This window comes from Cinclus cinclus, chromosome 1, assembly GCF_963662255.1.
Source record: "Cinclus cinclus chromosome 1, bCinCin1.1, whole genome shotgun sequence".
NCBI lineage: Eukaryota > Metazoa > Chordata > Aves > Passeriformes > Cinclidae > Cinclus > Cinclus cinclus.
The window spans coordinates 32,092,249-32,112,076 of record NC_085046.1 but is presented as its reverse complement, the minus strand read 5'-3'; the positions used below and the strand labels follow the sequence as shown (position 1 = coordinate 32,112,076).

General features: G+C 38.0%; 1 protein-coding gene across 4 annotated transcripts in view; it reads left to right on the top strand.

Annotated features, from left to right (window-relative positions):
* The window catches only part of OSBPL3 (oxysterol binding protein like 3), a 41,147-nt gene extending 21,563 nt beyond the window's left edge, over nucleotides 1–19,584 (top strand). For all 4 annotated transcript variants that reach the window (XM_062495745.1, XM_062495736.1, XM_062495727.1 and 1 more), the window contains 11 exons: nucleotides 1,287–1,421; nucleotides 2,112–2,205; nucleotides 5,175–5,425; nucleotides 7,238–7,375; nucleotides 10,134–10,197; nucleotides 13,222–13,300; nucleotides 15,286–15,430; nucleotides 16,704–16,848; nucleotides 17,533–17,659; nucleotides 18,191–18,313; nucleotides 19,488–19,584. In XM_062495745.1, the coding sequence (XP_062351729.1) occupies nucleotides 1,287–1,421; nucleotides 2,112–2,205; nucleotides 5,175–5,425; nucleotides 7,238–7,375; nucleotides 10,134–10,197; nucleotides 13,222–13,300; nucleotides 15,286–15,430; nucleotides 16,704–16,848; nucleotides 17,533–17,659; nucleotides 18,191–18,313; nucleotides 19,488–19,584 (1,398 nt within the window). The remainder of the gene's footprint in view (nucleotides 1–1,286; nucleotides 1,422–2,111; nucleotides 2,206–5,174; nucleotides 5,426–7,237; nucleotides 7,376–10,133; nucleotides 10,198–13,221; nucleotides 13,301–15,285; nucleotides 15,431–16,703; nucleotides 16,849–17,532; nucleotides 17,660–18,190; nucleotides 18,314–19,487) is intronic.
* The last annotated feature ends 244 nt before the right edge of the window (nucleotides 19,585–19,828 follow it).

Below are 19,828 nucleotides of genomic sequence, written 5' to 3'. Positions count from 1 at the left end.
ACTGGAAACAATCTCAAATAATGCTTATAATAAGCATTAATAATAAGCAATGCTTATGTGTGTAAGGTTTTTGGGAGTTTTTTTGACTTGTAGGCTAGTGTAACTGCCTTCTTACAGGAGGGACAATGTTGAGGTTCTCTTTTATCCCTGCTGTAAAAGGAGGGTTTTTTCAAGTCTTTTGTACAGCAGTTTGTTTTGTCTCCATGTCACCACTATCAGTGTGTACCAAATATCATTCCATATGATAGCAAAACCTACCAACAGAAAAGCTTTGAAAGAAGGTTTGTCAGCTTGATTGTGGGCTTGTCAGGCTGTTTATTATGTTGTTCTGAAAATAAAATACTACAGATCCTTCAAAATTATGATACGGAAGCCATGGTTATGAGCTAGTAAAGCACCTCATGCAGAAAATCTTGATAGCAGCTAATACACTCCTTGGGGACAGCATAGCTCATTTCCTTTGTGTTGGTGGAGTTATCAGGGAGAACAGTAGCACACAAGCTTCTCCAACTTTTTTTTACTGTCACCACAGAATGAGAAATCTCACTGGTCACCCCACCTTTGCCAGCCCACCTGTTGGAGCTCTGCTTAGACCAATGATGTGTAGACCTTCCATGGGAGGGGCTGCCCAGATCTCTGTGGCACTGAAATGAACCTCCAGCAGCAAAAGCAATTCTGGTTACATGGCTTTAATAATATGTTGGTTTTGGGTAACTTGGAGGTGTGGATATGAAGGAATGGTTTCCAAAGCACAGCATAGAAAAATAGTGAAGACAAAGAGTTAGGAAAATATTACTAATATATACTATTATAAAGAAAACAACTTTACTCCTCTGAATTTTGTAGACTATTCTACAGCAGGCTTTGCATTAAGCAAGGCTGGAGGATGAAAAGATAAATTAATTTGCTAAGATCAGGAGGAATGTGAATCTAGGATGTAATATAAAGAGATGGGAGTTTTGCTCTTTTGTGGGCATTTTGATGATATACTCGTACATATCTGGATAAATCGTTCAAATAGCAAAGCATTTTTATATGCAGCACCTTAGGTGATTTTCTCAATATGCATTGCTTTATTTTCCTTCTTTTTTCCTTCTCTTTGGTCTGTTTTACTTTGGTTTTAAATCCCACTTTGAAACACATGCCATATTTCATGTAAATTGAAGAGGAGCATGTGCAATTTTCTCCCAATGTCTTACAGCCCTTCAAGTTAGGAGTCTGTGGAATTGCATGATAAATGTTGTTTGTGGTACTTCCTCACTCAAAACTTTTTTTCTTTTAAACAGGAAAATTCAAGAGAAGAAGGCAGAGGTCTGGTTCACCAGGTCTCCAATGAAAGCAGACTGTCCATTGCTGACTCTCTCACAGAATTTTTTGATGCACAGGAAGTCCTACTGTCTGCTAGTTCTTCAGAAAATGAGGTCTGAGCAAGAAGATTGACATAATTCAGATGTATTTTCTTATCTGCTTTTTGACATGCAGTCTTTGAGTGCTAACTGTACATCAGAAGACTGCCAGAAAACTTAAATTTTCAAAACATTTAGAAATTAATATGCCATTTATATTTGTTTGTTGTCATTGTCTATTCACTGTAAAGGGTAGCAATTATTATGAAGAAGTCTTGCATACACAGTGAGGAAGATGGCAGTTAAGTGGCTTGTATGCAGATATTGCAGACATTGTAGTCTGCCTTCAGTCATTACACAGGTGCCCAGGGCATCACAGAAATACTTATTCATACTTCTCCTTGTGGTACCTGTAGGTAACTTGAGGCTGATGTCATGCATACTGAAATTTATTAGATCATTGTTTCCTCTTCTGGGCTCCCTAAAAACCTTGTTTTTTGATATGAGCAAAGCCTTCCTAGTTGTGAAGCCAAGGAGAGGAAGCATGTCTCCACTGAAGTTAAAATTTCAATTACAGCGATCTCCCCCAGACTCAATTGTGCTTCCTGGGACTTTGTAGTACTTTTCTGTAGTACTGAAACACAGCTTAAAGGGTTCAATTATATTAAAACAGTAATTGCAGCTGAAAAAAAATAATTTCCACATGTATTTGGAATTATTTTAATGAGTGATGTATCTTGCTTTTTTCCCCCACCCCACACTCAGGTATCAGATGATGACTCATATGTAAGTGATATCAGTGATAATGTTTCAGAAGATAACCTAAGCAATGACATGGAGAATGAAAGACAGACTTTGGGTAAGTTAAGTGAGTTTTTTTATGCCATGTTTGAGAATTTTATTTCTGTTTGTTTAGAATTTTTTTTGGTCTCTTTCTAGATAATTAGATATTACAGATTTTGAGATGTAAACAGCCTGCGTTTTTTCTCATATAGACTCAGATTGGTTTGGAACAGCAGATTCTGGCTAATCTGCTTATCTGGGCACTGTTGATTAAGCAGGATGGTGGTTCTGTATCAGCAGGGAAACACCACTTTTCCTGGCTTCCTTGATGCAACTCCAACTCCCTCTAAGTTTCTCATGGCCACAGGATTTTTCAAAGTAGTAAGGCCCAGCTGCATTCATTTTTTTCAAAAAGTTATTTTTTTCTTGTCATACTGTTTTTCAGTCTGCAGTTTAGCAACTGCATTCAGAAGTCCTGTTGTTTTAGCAGAACTCAGTGTTTAAAGGAACATGAGAATAATTACTCACTGCTGCTCTGGTGCATGATCATAAGAATTTCTTTTTTGCCTGTATTAATCATGATAGTCTTGTTAGTACATATGCTATTTTGTCCTTCTGATAGAGACTCAAAAAAAGGAGAAGAATTCATCATTGCAACCTAATTGGCTTTGTGCCTTCGACTCATTTCAGCTAACCACAATGTTCTTCCCAGTCTAACAATATATTTTTATTTTCAAAAATGCTGAACAGTGACTTCTTACTAGCAGATGTTTCCTGATCATCAAGGACCAGCAGATTCCTATGATCTTGGGTAGTTTGATATGTATTCTGTAACTGTTCAAAATGAAGAATCTTTATTTGTTTTTCCTTTAAGATAGGAAAGCATACAAATGAATTTATCTCATGATCTAGACCTTAGAAAGCTATATTAATGTGGCAGTTCATCTTTTTCTAATAAAGGCTGTCACTGAAGCTCTTCGGTATAAGAATTACCTCTGCATGCTTCTGGTACCTGCTTTTTCAGTGCTTTGGGCAGCCTGCCACTGCTATTAATAGAAAACTGGATATCTTTTCCTACAGGGCTTTATCTGCAGCATAAATTGTGGGATTATGACAAAATCCTCTGGCCACTGTAATGCTGAAGGTCAGATCATATGTTGATAATGGTCCATGGAAGTCATTGACTCTAACTGGAGGTCAGATGTCTAAACCTCCTTCAGCATTCATCCTGTCACAGCTCTTACAAACCAGAACTGTCTGGGCCTTTCTGTGATGGAGAACAGGCAAACCTCACTGCTTAGAAAATTTGGCATCTGAGTATTGAAATTTTTGCTCTACTCTCAGCTTACTTCAATTCATGGACTGGTCCAGAATATGCAAATGAGTAAATTTGTTTTCTGCTTTTGATCAGAAGCTGTCAAAAGATGGCCAAATCCCATTTCTGGGAGCCCTTTTAAACAAGGATAAGTTTTTAGCATTTACTTCATTCCTGAGCTGTCTAACAGAACATCCTTCTTTTTGGCTTCTACTGACATTAAATAAATTCTTCCAATAGGGAAGAATAGAAGTCAGCTCCTTAACTCTAAACAGTATAATTGTTTTAGGTATATTTTTTGGCTCATAGTGCCCTATGCCATTTTTAAGCAAAAGGAAAGATACAGGCAAAGGACTGCAAAGAGTTCACCTGACCTTGTTAGAGTAACTCAGTCATATGAGGTATTGGGACTTCTAGTTTACCAGCGAAAGATGAAAAGTCCTTTCTCAAAACTCTGAGGCTACTGATTACTCTTGCAAAAGCTCCACATGAGGCATGGGCTAGGAGGCATGGCAGGCGTGGAGAAGTTTGTCCTTGTCACTGCTGTAAGCACTGCTGATACTGTGCTTATGTCAGTGGCAGAGAAGAGGAGGTACTGGCTAAGTGCACTTTAGGGCAGGGATTCTTCAGGCATGTGTAACACAGAAAGAGATGTGCTGCCCAGTGTGGGTTTAATTTCTTCAAGACAGAGCTGTGTGAGGAAAGCCAGAAAAGGACAGGGGTTGACAGGCTGAGGCTATGCCTGAATGTCTCCAAATAGTAACTGATCCCCAGGCAGGAACATCCTAGGTGCTCCTGAGGGTGTGGAAAGATAAAATATGTTCTCATACTAGCAAACACATTCCTCTCTGAAACAAAAGTGATGTACAGCTAAGCAATGTAATCACTTCAGACTAGTGCCTGTTGCAGAAGCTTGTAACTCTATTTGGATTTTGCTACAAATCCTGTCATGGCACACTTAGAACTGTTTATCCTGTTCTGATTGCTTTGATATAGCAACACAGACTTTAGATTTTCATGTCAAGGACTCTTGACTTGTTGACTTGAGTCTTTTTTTTTTTTTTTTTTTAATCTTCAGCAAACTCATAGCTCTACAGTTGCCTCAGCTTTTCCACCCTTAAAACATGTCAGTTCTCCATCAATGTATGGGCGTATCTCAAAGTAACATCGCTAAGTTTAAATCCTATGGGGAGCAATGTGGAAGAGCCTGAATGTAAATTCATGGCTCAGTAAATTTCCCTGGTGGGAGTATGCAAAAAAGTAGGAAAAGATCAGTAGGAGTAGTTATTATCCTTGCATCTGTAAGTTACATCGCACCTTCTGAGAAGTGTCAACTTAATTGAAGCTCTGTCAAGGAAGGAGGTTTTATGTCCCCTAAACAGGTAGGAATCCATCTCTGTTACAAACAGAATAGTTGTAATATTTACTCTTTCAAATTCAATGGAGAGTCTGAGCCTTTTCCTACAGACTTTAAGGGAAAAGAAGGTCATTTTTATGCATCTCTTGTATTTGGCATTTTACTTCCATTAATGTACATAAAATGTTATTCTTAATTTTTTCATTTTTATAACAGACTATCTTCAAACCACAAGTGAAATACTTAAATGAATCATGGGTGGAAGGAAGCCTTGACAGAAGAAAAGATTGGTTGCATTTTAATTTATGTTTGCAAAGGGGATGAAACTAAGAAAATGTGAATTCAATTGTTCTGCCGCTTCCTTCTGTTTCAGATTGTATTTCTGAAAGCGGAATTGGATGCAATTCTAAACGGAGAACATGTCTACCAGCTCCGTGTCCTAACACAAGTAACATCAGCCTATGGAATATCCTGAGGAATAACATAGGAAAGGATCTCTCCAAAGTGGCCATGCCTGTTGAGTTAAACGAGCCACTGAACACCCTGCAGCGCCTCTGCGAGGAGCTGGAGTACAGTGAGCTCCTGGATAAAGCAGCGCACACACCAAACCCCTTTGAGCGCATGGTAAACACCTCATTCCAAACACTTAGGAGCATTCAATGGAATTAGAATAGAGTAAGCATAAAAGCAGTAATGCTGAAGAAATGAAGTCGTTCTATTCCGTTGTTTTGTTTCTCTCAGCTGAGAGGCAAACTCTCCGAACGTGTCTGTACATACTCTCGTCGCCACTATTTTTGACTCTTCTGTTCCATTTCTGTTGCTTTTTCATAAAGTCTCTCTCCCCTGAAGTGCCTTGCTGTTCTGCAAGTATAAACAAAAAAAGGAGCTTGCAGCTGTTTCTGTTTAGCAGCTCTTGCTCTCTAATATTAAAAATTTACAGCAGAAAGGGAGGAGGGGATTGAACTTAGATAGTTCCCTCACAAAGATGAAAGCTACAATAGATCTTTTTCAAGGGGTGTCTGATCTGGTAACACATTTGTTCATAGAGATGCTGAATCTTCCAGCCCTACATGACTGTGATCTCTCTATATTAACTAAATGAGCTCCATGTTTTTTATTAACTGGTTTTCTGAAGTTTTTGTGTTTATCCAAAATGTTCAGGGTCTCAAAACCAGGCTGCATGCATAATAATGTCATCTATTCAGAATTCTGTATTTGGCAAAAGAGGAGGAGAGAAATGTATTTCAGTTGTTCTGCTTCCAGGTGTACAAGAGCTACTTAATATGCAAGCCTGTAAATAAAGGATTAGAAGCTCCCTCAATTTTCTTAAATGGAAGATACAGATTTTCACATAAACTGAATTAAGCCTTTTCAGCTTAATATATCTTATCTCAAAATAAGATTATTAATGAGAGTAGGTAGTCATGTTATAAATACTGCTTGAAAAGTCTCTTTCCTCATTCTGACACTTTCAAGGGTTAAAATTTAGGGCCTATTCTCAGGGTGTGGACATTCACTAGGGGTTTCAGTCCATAGCTTTTTTGTGTTCTCTTGAGAATATATGCAAAAAGGAAAAGGAAATGGGCAGTAGTTGTTTAAAAGGAAGGGAAAAGGAGCCTTTTCCCAAGCATCTGGCAATTACCTCAGACTGGTGTATTCTCTGCCTTTGAGAAATTCCTGAAGCAAAACTTAATGCTAGCTGTTGCATAGTAATTGCAATAGTTCATAAAAGTGCCTATCCTCAGTGGATTTGTTTTCTGAAACTGTGAAAAGAGAGTATCTGAACTTTCACAAGATGAAGAAAAGGGAATGAAAAGAGGAAAAAAGTGTTACAAAAGAGACTTGAATCAAACAACCCTGAATTCTAATTCCTCATAATATGTTTGAGTTGACTGCAAAAATTTGGAAGGGCTACCTGTGTGTCAGTCATAATCAACAGTTTCATGATTAGGTAATAACACGCAGTAGATAAAAAACAATTTAAGTCAAACATAATTAGAAATAGCAAAGTTGGTGAAAACTCATCCAATATTCCTGCGCCAGGTTTATGAAAAGGATAGTTGGTACATTTATGGAGTCACAGATGTAACTATAAAAACCAGTTATCATACAAAATTTAACTTTTAAGGTTACTTCTTTGAACTGTGTTGCAGAATGCTAAACTGTTTCAAACACTTTTCAGAAATGTTTTCAGTTGATGAAATTTGCAGTATCTGAACCTAATAATTCTGTCCCTGACCTATTGAATGACTCTAAAAATTGAATAATCCTCTAATGTGTGAACTAGGGCTTAGCTTGCAGGAGGTGTGAATGTTTGTAGTCTGCAAACATAGGGAAAAATACAGAATGAGGATAAAACTTGCTTTTGTGTGTGTGTGTGTGTGTGTCTGTTGTAAATTAATTAATTAATCCAAGTTCCAAATATGTACTTCCCAGGTGTACATAGCTGCCTTTGCAGTCTCTGCCTATGCATCCAGTTACTACCGAGCTGGAAGTAAGCCATTTAATCCTGTGCTTGGAGAAACCTATGAATGTATTCGTGAAGATAAGGGTTTCCAGTTCTTTGCAGAGCAGGTATTGTATGCTGCAACCCTTAGAATTGCTACTCGATACACTGCTGAATTCTAAATGTGTGACTGGAATCCTCTAGAATTAATGGCAAAATACAAGATTACTTCACATTATCTGAGCCCAGCAAAACTCAGCAAGGGACCTTGCTGAATTATAAACAAAGGGAATTGTTTTTTTGAGGAAAGTCTGCTAAGTCTGGCATGGAACATCACAACCAGCAGCTGACACTTGAGGAGCAAAGGCTGGCGGGCTGCCTGCTCCAGTAACAAGATAATTTGGTTGAGTAGAGTGCAATTCCCCATGCTGAAATCTGATCACAACTGCAACAAAAGTTTACATTCTTGTCATTTTATTTTGTGTGTGATCATTAAAAATACTGTATCTTCAGCTGTTTAATGTCTTCTTTTATGACAAATGTGTCCCTTGAGTGAGTCAATCAACCACAAATATTTCCAATGGCACCATGAGTATTTCTGCTTCTTGTCCAAATCCTTACTAGGCTAAGCTTTCATATAATCTTTTACCATAGCTGAGTAGGTGAAGGACGTATACAGAACGTCATGATCTGAGTGTTTATGAAGATTAATTTCCCAGTAGGAGAGTAATTATTAAGTATGGGTGAAAAATACCAAATTTAAACCAGCCAAGCTACCAAAATCGCTGAACTTTAAGCCTATGTTAAAAAGAGATAAAACTCAAATACCTGGTGCCTAGCAAAGTAAGAATGACTGAAAGCTGTCTTACTCTGTCTAGACATAACAAAAAAAAATTACAAAAAGTGCAAGTGAGCAAAGGTCTGTGACCTAGAAATTTGATTAAAGAAAGGAGGCTTCCTTTAGGAAATGAAAAGTGCTTTTGACCGCCTGTGAAGGTACAACATTTTGCACATTATGTTTTAGAACTGACAAAATGGAATGTTATGTGATCTTTCCTTAGTCTCAGGAAATGTCACAGGGAAGAGTAAAAATAAGGAGGGGGTAAAAAAATCCCAACAAAAAGTAATACAGTCCAAGAAAGAATCAAATTTAAAGCTCATGTATCTGGTTGATCACTGTGCTACTTCAGTACTCAGATGATGGGTACAGAGCACTGCAAGTACCAGCACAGCATCAAATTTTAGTGACAAAGTGGTGAATAAAGGTTAGTACTGAGTTTAATGTTACATTGAATTAAAGGAAGATATTTTCACTTGAATATTGGCTAAACCAGTACAAAGGCTAGTTTTTATAAAGAAGAATTTTACTTCATGAGCAGGCTTGTGCTATTAACAGTTGTTGTTCTAATATGAGAAATAAGGGATGTAAGTTTATAGAGTGGTAAAGTTACTGTAAGAATATGGGGTGAAGAAATATTAGAGGCAGTAATAGGAGAAAAGAGGGCAGTGTAGGAGAAAAGAAATATGATGCAGCTTGCAAGCATGAAATGTTTCTCTTTACATCAGGAGCAGTGTCTTATTGCTTGCACAAGCATTTTGATGCTTCCTGCAGGCGCCTTGTTAGTGCAGGCAGAATGTAATTCATGGGATAGACTGGCAGAACATACAAAATAACAAAGATTCTGTTTTATCACTAGAGCAAGTGTAGAATAATTCCTGTTAGCATCATGACTTTGCTCTGGAATTATAACAGTTTAAGTGATAGCTAAATTTAACCTATGTATTATAGTGACATCTGGGGTTAATCTGGGTACAGTATGTAAGAGGGAGAGTGTTGCTCTTTCTGGATTAGGCCATAGCTGAGACTAATTAGTACTTTTATCTTCTTTTTATTTTTTTTTTAACCAACTAGAGGATGTTCAGTAAATAACTGGATGACTGTGGAAAAAAAAATGCTCAGTAAGAGATTTGTGAAATGAGTAACAAAAAAAAGGTAAAAGTTTATTTGAGCCATGTAGATGGTTAAGAAATTAAATTCATAGTGAAAAATAGCAATTTGACCTGAAAATAAAGAAGTTGCCCAAGGAAGAGCAGGGGTTATACATCTTAAGAGCTGGTCCTGGTCAGCTGTTGTGTTCACCCAGAAGAGAGAATTCAAGTCGAGGAGGAGTGGCTGATTTCACATTGTGCTTTTGTTATTTACTGCTGCATTTTAATGGTCTGAATTGTTTATTTGCTCACAGTCCTTGCTTTGCTAGTTTGGTGGTTGCCCTAATTCATGCAATGCTATTGCCCAAAGCTGATGAAATGCAGTGCATGTGGTTAGAGTTTCACACCAGAAACACCTGGGGTGTCACTGCTGCAGTAGTAGGGATTGCTGGATGGAATTTCCTGGCTTGATTTCTTCACCCCTGGCCCACTTAGAGATACTGATCACTATCTCCTCCCTCATACTCAGGGTTTTGTGGTTATTTACTGTACAGAAGCTTTTGGCCCTTTTGGGGTTTTTTGGGTTTTTTTGAAAATTTTTGTCTCTGCACTCGAAGTGTGGTTTTTGTTAACCTGTTAAGAGGTCCTAAGGGTAAATTTAATTATCACTTTAGACACAATGTGCAAAGTATATAGCTAGATTTTCACTCAAGCAAAATCTCAGGCCTTTCAAAGTGTTTCCCATTTCTTTCAAGGTTTCTGAGGTCTGAGAACCTTTCTTAATCTCACTGCCTCCCCCTTCAGGACACAAATGCCAAGGGAAAACTAATGTTCAAATTGTACGTGCCTTATGGGAATGAAGAAGAAAACAAAACAAAAGAAGCCAAGCCAAAATGACTGTTCAAGTGTTCATATGTTAATCTTTTCCCCCCCTCTCCTCTCATGTCTTGCTATTAGGTCAGTCACCACCCACCTATTTCTGCATGCCATGCTGAATCTGTGAATTTTGCTTTTTGGCAAGGTAACTCTTCAGTCTATCATTTACTTTTACAGTGTTCATAATGTTTTCATTGTATGTATAACACAAAATATCCAGAAATATGGAAAAGTTTAAAATCCTTGCTAAAATTTGTATTAGAATGGTTTTATGGGATGTTAGCCTGTAGTCACTTGCATGCTTCTTACTTGGATCTTCAGCTATTATAAAAATTCTCAAGATATTTTGCTTTGTTTGGATTTTTTTCATGTAATATTGATTATTCTTTTCATGTACAAATATATGTTCTTCTTTAAAATCCAGGCTGTTTGGGGTTCTGAGGGGGGATGTTGTTCTTTAGTAAAGAAGAATTGTGTGTCAAGCTATTTATAAAGCAAACAAGGTCCAAGACAGCATGAAAAAACTACAAGTTAAATCCTGAAACTTGACAAATCTTGTAAACGTGTTCTGAAAGCAATTTTCAAAAATGAGCATAACAGCAAGGATAAATACATTTACCTTCTCTTTCTCTGCTGGCATTATCACAGTATGTTAAGATTTTGTGCTATTTGACTACTTAATGTTTTTTTTCAAAATATGTGTGTTGGAGCTTTGTTTGCTGTGTGCTGCTAGTGAATGTGTCAGCCAGTAACAGTACCTGTGTGGTTAAATAATTCTGGAATGTACACAAAACATAACCATGCCTTTTAACTCACTTAAAATCCTTCACCCAGGGGTTTGTCAAATCACAATGTAGCCATATTGTAATCTTTTTTTTTTTTCTGATTGACTCTGCTGACTTGATTAGAGTTATTACAGATGGAGCCACACTGAACAGATATTGGAACCCATTAGTCTAGATTTTATTATTCTGTGTAATCCTTTGCTTTGTAAACAAATAGACAAATAGAGGGACACAAGAATCCTTTTGTTCATAGTCCAAAAGCTAAGATGACCAAAAATATATTCATTTTATATACAGTAACTTGAATACTGTAAAAATAAGACTAGATAGCATTCTGTCTTAATAAAAATAGATGAGACTGATTTGTTTAACAGATCTTGACAACTGTTATCACTCAAATATTTTAACACTTCCGTTTAGAGAATGAAGTTCTTCTAATGAGAGCTGAGAATCTGATTAATGTGAGAGTGAGATTTGGTCTTGATGAGCACAGGACATTCAGTCAGGGTGCAGCAGAGCTTGGGGGTTTTTGTTTGCTTTGTTTTTAAATATGACTAGCTGAGCTGATGGGAGGGCTAGACAATTATTTTTATCCATTGTAAAGGCAATTTTTAAATGATGTGATCTCTTGCAATGAGGCTATATTAACTTATGTGGAAAGATTAACACCAATTTAATCATAAAGGCAGCTTGTCAGTTCTTTCTGTGGGCAAAGACCCATTCACTTACTGTGTCACCTTCTAAGCTGAAAAGGAGACAGCAACATTGCCAGAGTAGTGCTGTCATCCACTGACCTTGGTTCATGTGTTCCATCACCAAGAAATCTCCTGATCATGTCTAGTGAACTAGAAGGTTGGGCTCTGACAGGACACATAGTTTGGAAATAGCTTTCCACCACTTAAGAAGCTGGCTCTGCTTTTGCAGAGGAGTGTCAACACATGAGCAGTGGAAATGAAGGAAGTACAGCATCTGTGCCTGAATTGGTGTGAGCATAGCTTTGAAATAGCACTTTGCTTTTTCTCTTCTGTCCTAAAATTATTGTGTGATCAAGTTGCACACTGGCTCCCAAGATGTTTCCCACACGCTGATCTCTGTGGGACAGCTTTTACATTTTTGAGAGTACAGAATTTGGCACAATCTGGTAGTGCATTTTAATCTAAAATGCAGTTAAACTCAGTAGGGTGTACCTTTGCCTTTCTCTTCCATCCCACTGCAGAAGAGAGAAAGCCAGGACAGAATTTGCCTCAACAACATCATACTGGAAGTAGCTTTGGAGCACTTGTGCAGTGTAGAAATCACCACAGAATTGCTGTCACTGATGATGCTGACCCAGCACCAAATTTCACAACCAAAAAACCCAAAAGGTCCTTTTCTCACACAATAAGAACAGTAACATTTTTGCGTGCAGAATTCTCCCCTATATCCCATCCTGGTCTTTGCAATGATGGGCTGCTCATGTGGCTCATTCCTCACTTGCACATACATACTCAGGAGACACCTGAGTAAACTCTTAGTTGTGGTTTGAGCATCCATCTCACAACCTGTGTAAGGGTTTCCCCCCAGAATTGCACAGGAAATGGTGTTTTGTTTTCCTTCTGTTAGAACCAGCATCTTTTTGAGACCAGAGTTGAATTTTCCCCTCTTTTTCAGTTGGGCAGGGAATGGAGTTCCTAGAGTGTAAAATAGGAAGGGGTGCAATTCTTCTGAGCTCTGAAGTTACTATGCAAGTTACTGCCTGATTATCTAGCCCAGTTTAACTTACACCTTTTTTGCCATGCTCCTCTCTGTTTTTTACTCTTACAGGTGCTTTTGTTTAATAATAAATTTGGCTAAACTTGCATTGAGTTTTCTTACCTTTTTATATTTTCAATGAAATGGCATGAGACTTGGACACATCTTTCTATGACTCAAACAAAATTTCAAAAGACCTTTTAAACTTAGAGAGGGAGTTGGACCAAAACCCTCTGCCATTTTGTGCCCTTTGAAACCTTCTTTATTCATTTGACTGTGGATGTTGTTATATTTTTGTATTTGAAATTCTGCTTTTGTTTTTGAAAATGTCTCCATTCATTCACTAGCAACAGAATTGCAGACAAGTACAGGTTGCCTATAGCTTATTCAAACTTCTTTCTTTTGAAAAAGTTTTTGAAGGGACTGCTAAACATCTGTTGCTTTGCTATTTAAATAACCAATATTATGATGAAAATTGAACAAAGCAAACAGCAACAACAACAAACCCACCAACCAGTATCTGAAGGTCCCACAACATTCTTTGAATGCTTCTGTTGCACGTGGTTATTTTGAATTTCTTGAAAATAGAGTCCAGAAACAGCCTGATTCCCCTACCTGTGACTAAACCTGTCTTTTTTTACTTCCTGTTCCAGATGTCAGATGGAAAAACAAATTCTGGGGAAAGTCCATGGAGATTGTTCCAGTTGGCACAACACATGTAACTCTTCCAGCGTAAGTGCTGCCCTTGGGCACTGCTGTTCATGCACAGGCACAGATGCTTGCACACACTGGAGTCACACTCATTCAGAGGACAGTGAGCTCTGCCCTTTGTTATGAAAAACAAACAATGAAAAAAAACCCCATCATTCCTGTGTACCTTGAAAAAAGAAAAGTTGGTATTTTCATACTTCAGTTGAATTTCAACCGTAATGAATTTTAAACTCACAGGGAAAAACTGTAGGGTAAATGAAGCGATGAATTCTTTCACTTGAGTATGGGTTTGGGGGGAAGAGATGGTGGTGTTCCTCTCTCTTGTAACTGTATTTGTAGGGACCCTGACACCATGTGGTGTTCTGGGCTGTAGGCAAGGCCAGCAACCATCATCACTGCAGAAATCATTACTGCAAATGATAAGTAGAACTAGTTACATATCTGGTGCTTATTACCCAAGGAAGCAGCCACTGTAATGAAGTGTTGAATATAGTTGGTTTGTTTCCTTTTGTTTTTTTAAATAAAAATATGCAGTTTCAGTGCTGGCCTGTCAGAGTGCCCGTTATTGATGAGCAATTAAAATCCCTTAAAATTTGGCATAAATCCATCATGTTTGCAGAACCAGAGGTCTAAAGGTTGAGTATTGTTCCAATTAAATCTGTTTTCCAGTGAGAGACCACAAAATTAATTAATCTGCCATCTGAAAAAAAAAAAAAACAAACAAAACAACAAAACCCCAAAGAATTCAAGAACCTAGCACTCATCAAATTAAGCATGCCCTTTCTTTTTGGTGGATAAAATTGTAGTCTAGTAAGATAGTATCCAAAAGGTAATGTATGAACCATGTTATGTTCATAGCACCTGCCCTAAGCTTTGGAATGAAAGGTTTCTAGGATGTGAATGAGCACTCAGAGCCAAGATAATTAATATGTTGGGGCCTATGATAGGCTGATGAACTGGGAAGCAATCTGATTCATGTGTGATCTCCATGTGCTGGTTTGTATCCCTGTGTATTTGGTACAGACTTGGGTACAAAAACAGTGCCAAGGCTATAGGGAAAAATTAAGCATTAGTATTAAGGTTCATTTTGAAACAAATACCTTTTTTTTAGCATTTATGATAACATGTGACATGCATAGGTAAGGCCAGAAAAACAAGTTACTGTGGGGTAAATTGGTTGCATATCTGCTAGTTATACAAACTGTCCTTGTGTGTGCCCTTACAAAGCAGCAAGTGAAAGCAAGTGATTAAGGGGAGGTAGGGAAAGATTCTAATGAGTTCACAGGATGTATGTGACACCCTTGCTGTGGGGAAAATGGTGCTTTGCAAGTTGATATTTTACCTTACGAGTAGTGAATTGGTCATCCATACCTAGAACAAATTCTAGAATATATTCTTCATGAGACTTTCTTTGATGCTTATAAAGCTGTTTTATAAGAGCATCAGTTTCTTTCATAAAAGGTAAAATGTTGTATTCCCTGTTGGTATTTGTTTATCTCTCCCTGTCTGCTGTTTCCCAGTGTGCAACTACCTCTTGCATCTGCCTGGTGAGAACTTTTGCTCTTGCCTAAAGCACATATATTGGGCTCAGCCTTGAGAGCTTCAGCCAAGCTTATTCCTCTCAGTACATGTTTGGATCACGCTGGTGGCCCATGACCTTGTGTTTTCTATTGTCACTGTGTTGCAAGCTTGGAATGGGCATCTCAGACTGTAGAAGAATCCAGAATGATTACTTGTGGAAACTTAGAACTGGTTAGTAAGACAATTAAGAGAAAACTGAATTCAAGACCAAAGCATATAGCAGAAGTGAAAAGGATTTCCTGGGAGCTGGGATTGTTGTCATTGGGTTTGTTTTTGAGAAGGTTTGGAACAAGATGATGAAGCATTTCAGGAAAAAAAAAATATTTTGTTTGGTTTCTGTAATCAAGTCCTCTGCAAATTTTTTTTCCTCAAATTTGAGCCCACATGAACATGGCATGGGACTTTTCTTGTATTTTTCCTTACAGTTTTAAAGACCATTTTGCCTGGAACAAGGTGACATCCTGCATTCATAACATCTTAAGTGGGCAAAGATGGATTGAACACTACGGAGAGATCATCATAAAAAATCTCAATGATGACACGTGCCACTGCAAGCTGACTTTCATAAAGGTACCCCCAGCAATGTTGACACTGCCTTTTCTAACAGGCACAGCAGTAGGAGGATGCTCTCTGCTGAAGCTCAGCACTTCTGCTAACAAGCTGTAATTACCTGTGATTCCTTGAAAACTGTAACTTTGAAGGAACTGCCACTCACTAGAAAAATAGAAGCAACAGCTTTCTTGAGTTGGAAATAGAGGAATTGTGGGGATAGGAGTATCATGGAAAACCTCCTCTGGGTTTGATGAGAGAAGTAGGCAGATGGTGTCTACTGACAGTGGCTTACCACATGCCTCCCACTTGCCCACTGGCACATGCTGTGGTTGCATTCATTCAGCAGCTGTAGGACCAGTGCTTATGCAGGGTGCTTCTCCTGATGCCCTTCTCTAGCCCTTTGCAGGTACTCAGAGGAGTTTAAGTAAGAGGTTGTGGTGTTACTCAAAGCTTTTGCTTCAGTTCAAGCAGAATATACATGACTTCTTCAGGGATTGTCCTTATAACCGAAATGAAATTCAGTTTTTGGCAATAGATGACCTTCTAGTAAAGGAAAATAATAAAATGTAAAGCAATGCCAGAATTTCTAACCTGAGAAATAGTTTTATAAATCATCCTAAGAGACTTACCTTAACCTGCATTTTCTGTATCTGATTGATGGAGGAAGGTTCTCCTTGACATAGAACAGACCATACAGATAAAAGGGAAGTACTGCAGTGTAACCTATGCAGCATGGCATGCTCCCCAGCTAGTGTGGGATTTCTTTGTTTTCCTGAATACTTTGTGCTTTCTAAGAAGCGTTAGGGTGATTTTTTTCCCAAATACTTACTTGAAAGTACCTTAATGTATTTTCAGAGCTGCACTGGATGCTTAAAGTTCAAATAGTAAAGACTAGGAGCCTGCAAATCTTACACCTTTGATATTGCAAACTACTCAAAGTGGAGATTTATGTGTGAGTTCCTTCTCTCCCTCTTCTACAAATCTGGGAGAGACATAGATAACCAAGTCAGGACTCAGGGTCAGTTGTCTTTGGGCAAAATTCAAGGTCAGCTCTGCTTCACCTCATAGCACCCCTAAAAAAAGGCAAACAAAATAAATACAATAAATACATTAGAATTTTAAGAAGCTAACATACTAAGAAGTTAGTATTTTAATGGTTGTTTTTGATATTGCAATGCACACCTAAATGAAGAGGTTTCATTCCTCTACAGCCTGGTGCTACTGGCATGGCAGAATGGGCTGCACTTGAGCTCTTATGCACCTTCTTTCCCCTTGTTCCTTTTAATTCTAGGCAAAGTATTGGAATCCAAATGCACATGAGATTGAAGGCAGTGTCATGGATAAATCCGGGAAAGTTGTGCATCGACTCTTTGGGAAGTGGCATGAAAGTTTATACTGTGGGACAACTTCATCTTCAAACTGCATATGGAGAGCAAGTTAGTGATCAGAATAGCTCATGTACACAAACTGAGGTCTTCTTGAGTATAGGCTTACTGTTTTAATCTCTTCATTAGGCCCCAATTTCTCATTATTTTTCTGTAGAATATTAGATTTTTTTGTCAAGCATTTAAAAGCTAGACCAGAAGAATATATAATTTAAGTAATATGAGAACTTAATCCCATGGTGTCCTGCATTTTTCTCCATTCTCCCTCATTTTCATATTTGGGTATGAAGTGAGTATTGAGGACTCTAGCAGGAAGGGTTAAAAAAAAAAAAAAAAAGGAACAAACGTCTCCCCCTGCTTGTGCAGAGAAGGGTTGTTTATTTCATGTGTTGAACACTGCAGGATAGCCCACAAAGCTCAGTTCTTTAATGACAGTGACAGCTGAATTTCTCACAACATTGTGGGGTTTTGTCTACTGTGTTTTTAAAAAACATTAATAGCATGGCCTTCATCACAGTTGTGCTGTAATTCAGCAGAGAGAACAGAAATCTGTCTTGTTGCAGTGCAATTATCAAGGGGGATGTTCTCTTTTGTCACATTATTAAAAACCTCTTTTTCCCCCAGAACTGACACTGTGGATCAGGCATAAACAAATAACTGGAGGGAGCTTGAAATTTTCCTTCTCAATATAATAGCATTTAATTGGGATTTTGAATATGCTCTTTTCTTCTGTAGATCCAATGCCTAAAGATTATGAACAGTGGTATGGATTTACACAATTTGCACTGGAGTTAAATGAACTGGACCCACAAACTAGGTCATTACTCCCATCCACTGATACACGTTTTAGGCCAGACCAAAGGTAAGAAAGTTTTACTCTGAAATATTTTCCTTAAATAGTTCTTAATCTTCTGTACTCACTTTACCCTAAAGTCAGACTATTTTCTGTGGATAACTGCAGTGTGTTTCTATTTTTACATTAATGTGTATCTGAAACAGACATTGTAATCACTTACTGAGAGATGGTTATGGAAGTGTGTCCTAAAATTGCTTCTTGGATACTTCTAGATAAGTGCCTTTCCAAGGATGTTAAAATTTCAGTACTTCAGGTACTGGATGTTGAGCATACAGTATTCAAATAACCAAAAACTGAAAAATTGAGATGCTTGAAGCTTTTTTCTGCAGTGAAATTTTTACTTTTGCACATTTCCAACTAGAAGGATCTAGTGCGACTGAGCTTGTTCCAAGAGTTAGTTTTCTTTAAGTGCTTTTTCATAGTGCAGGTGTCTGCAGAGGTAGCTGTTTACCTTTCAAACACTGTGAAACACCTGCTGGAACGATTAGATTCTTGTGGGGTCAGGAGACCAATTGTCTCATATCACTGCTGCTGCAGGTGTCTAGAAGAAGGGAATATTGAAGGAGCTGAAATACAAAAGCAGAGGATCGAGCAGCTACAGAGAGAACGACGGAAGGTGTTAGAAGAAAACAATCTAGAGCATCAGCCTAGATTTTTCAGGTACTTGATAATAATTAGCATATACTATCATTTATTTAAATTCTTATAATAGATCTGATTCTAAATTGCTATGTGACAGGCTCCAGTTTTTTCCCAGAGTTCCTTTATATACTTTGGTTTTGTACTTTGATGATGTAGAATACTCCAGCCTTAGTTATAACTCGGAATTATTTGTTAGTTTTTTATTAGTGCATCCCTGAATTTTTTTCTTGGCTTGATGGCAATTGATAGTTAGTCTACATTTGAATTTTCCTGAGTGAATGTAGCATCTTTGATTCTTTGAAGCAAGCTGAAGTAGCTGGATTTAGCTAAATTATCTCTGCTGAAGTTCTGCTGATTTCAGTGGGATTCCTTGTGTGGAAGTGTGCAGAGTTGGAGCCTCTTGCTTCCAAGGCTATTTTTGAACATGTTTCCCCTATTTTATGGGGAGAGAATTATTGTTCTGAGGGCACTTTATATCTTCCTGTTGTAAATCAGTTAAATGGGCAGCAAAATATAAAAAGGAATGCTAGTGAGGATGTGGTTGGTCTTTTACCCTCCAGCTTCTCTGTTCTCCTGCAGTGAAAGGGTTGGAGCCAAGATGAATGTTGTATGGGCCTATAAGCAGATCTGGGATCCTGTTTCTTCTGGATGCATCTATATTGTATCTGAGGAGCACAGGAATATTTTAAATAGGTGCAAAAGGGAATGGCTTAGACTACTACAACTGTGGCTAGCTGGTGAGCTAACTCATCACATGGCAATCTCACCTACTAGAGGGAAGCAGGACAGAGGCAAAGTCTAATAATTTGCAACTGTATATTCATAATGAGAATTGTGAATAAGAATGAGGATTTGAATCCTCACAATGAGGATTTGAAAGCTGAGATTTATCCTGTAGATTTAAATGACGGAATAAAGAATGTAATTATTATAGAGCAAAAGTATTAGAGCAGATATGAGTTAATGCATTTGGTTCTTCAATAGTGATGTTCTCTGGTGAACATTAGGTTGAGATGCCTCTCCATGGCCCAGTGCAGACACACCCAAGCTGTACTGCCTTGTTTGCAGGCTGCCATGAGCTGCACTGCCTCCTCCTTCACGGGCTGGGTTTGGTATCTGTGCGTGGTGCTACACTGCACTACACAGCATATGCATGGAAAATATAAGCTTATATTTGTTTAATCTTTGATAGGAAATCCAGCGATGACTCCTGGGTGAGCAATGGAACCTACATGGACCTTAGAAAAGAACCTGGTTTTTCCAAACTGGACAATCCTGTCCTCTGGTGAAAGAGGAGCTAAGTGAAGATATTCTGTGCTGTATTTTTGGATCTGATTTAAAAGACATATATAAAAAATATAACTATATATCTATATCTATATATACACACATGTTTATATACACACTCACGCAGAATGTGTGTGGTGTGTGCATATGTGCATATCTCCAGAATTGTGCTTAATTTAGAATCTGATAATTCATTTGTTTCCTTTACTCAACTATTGCAGTGATTGTTTGAATGTATAAATATCC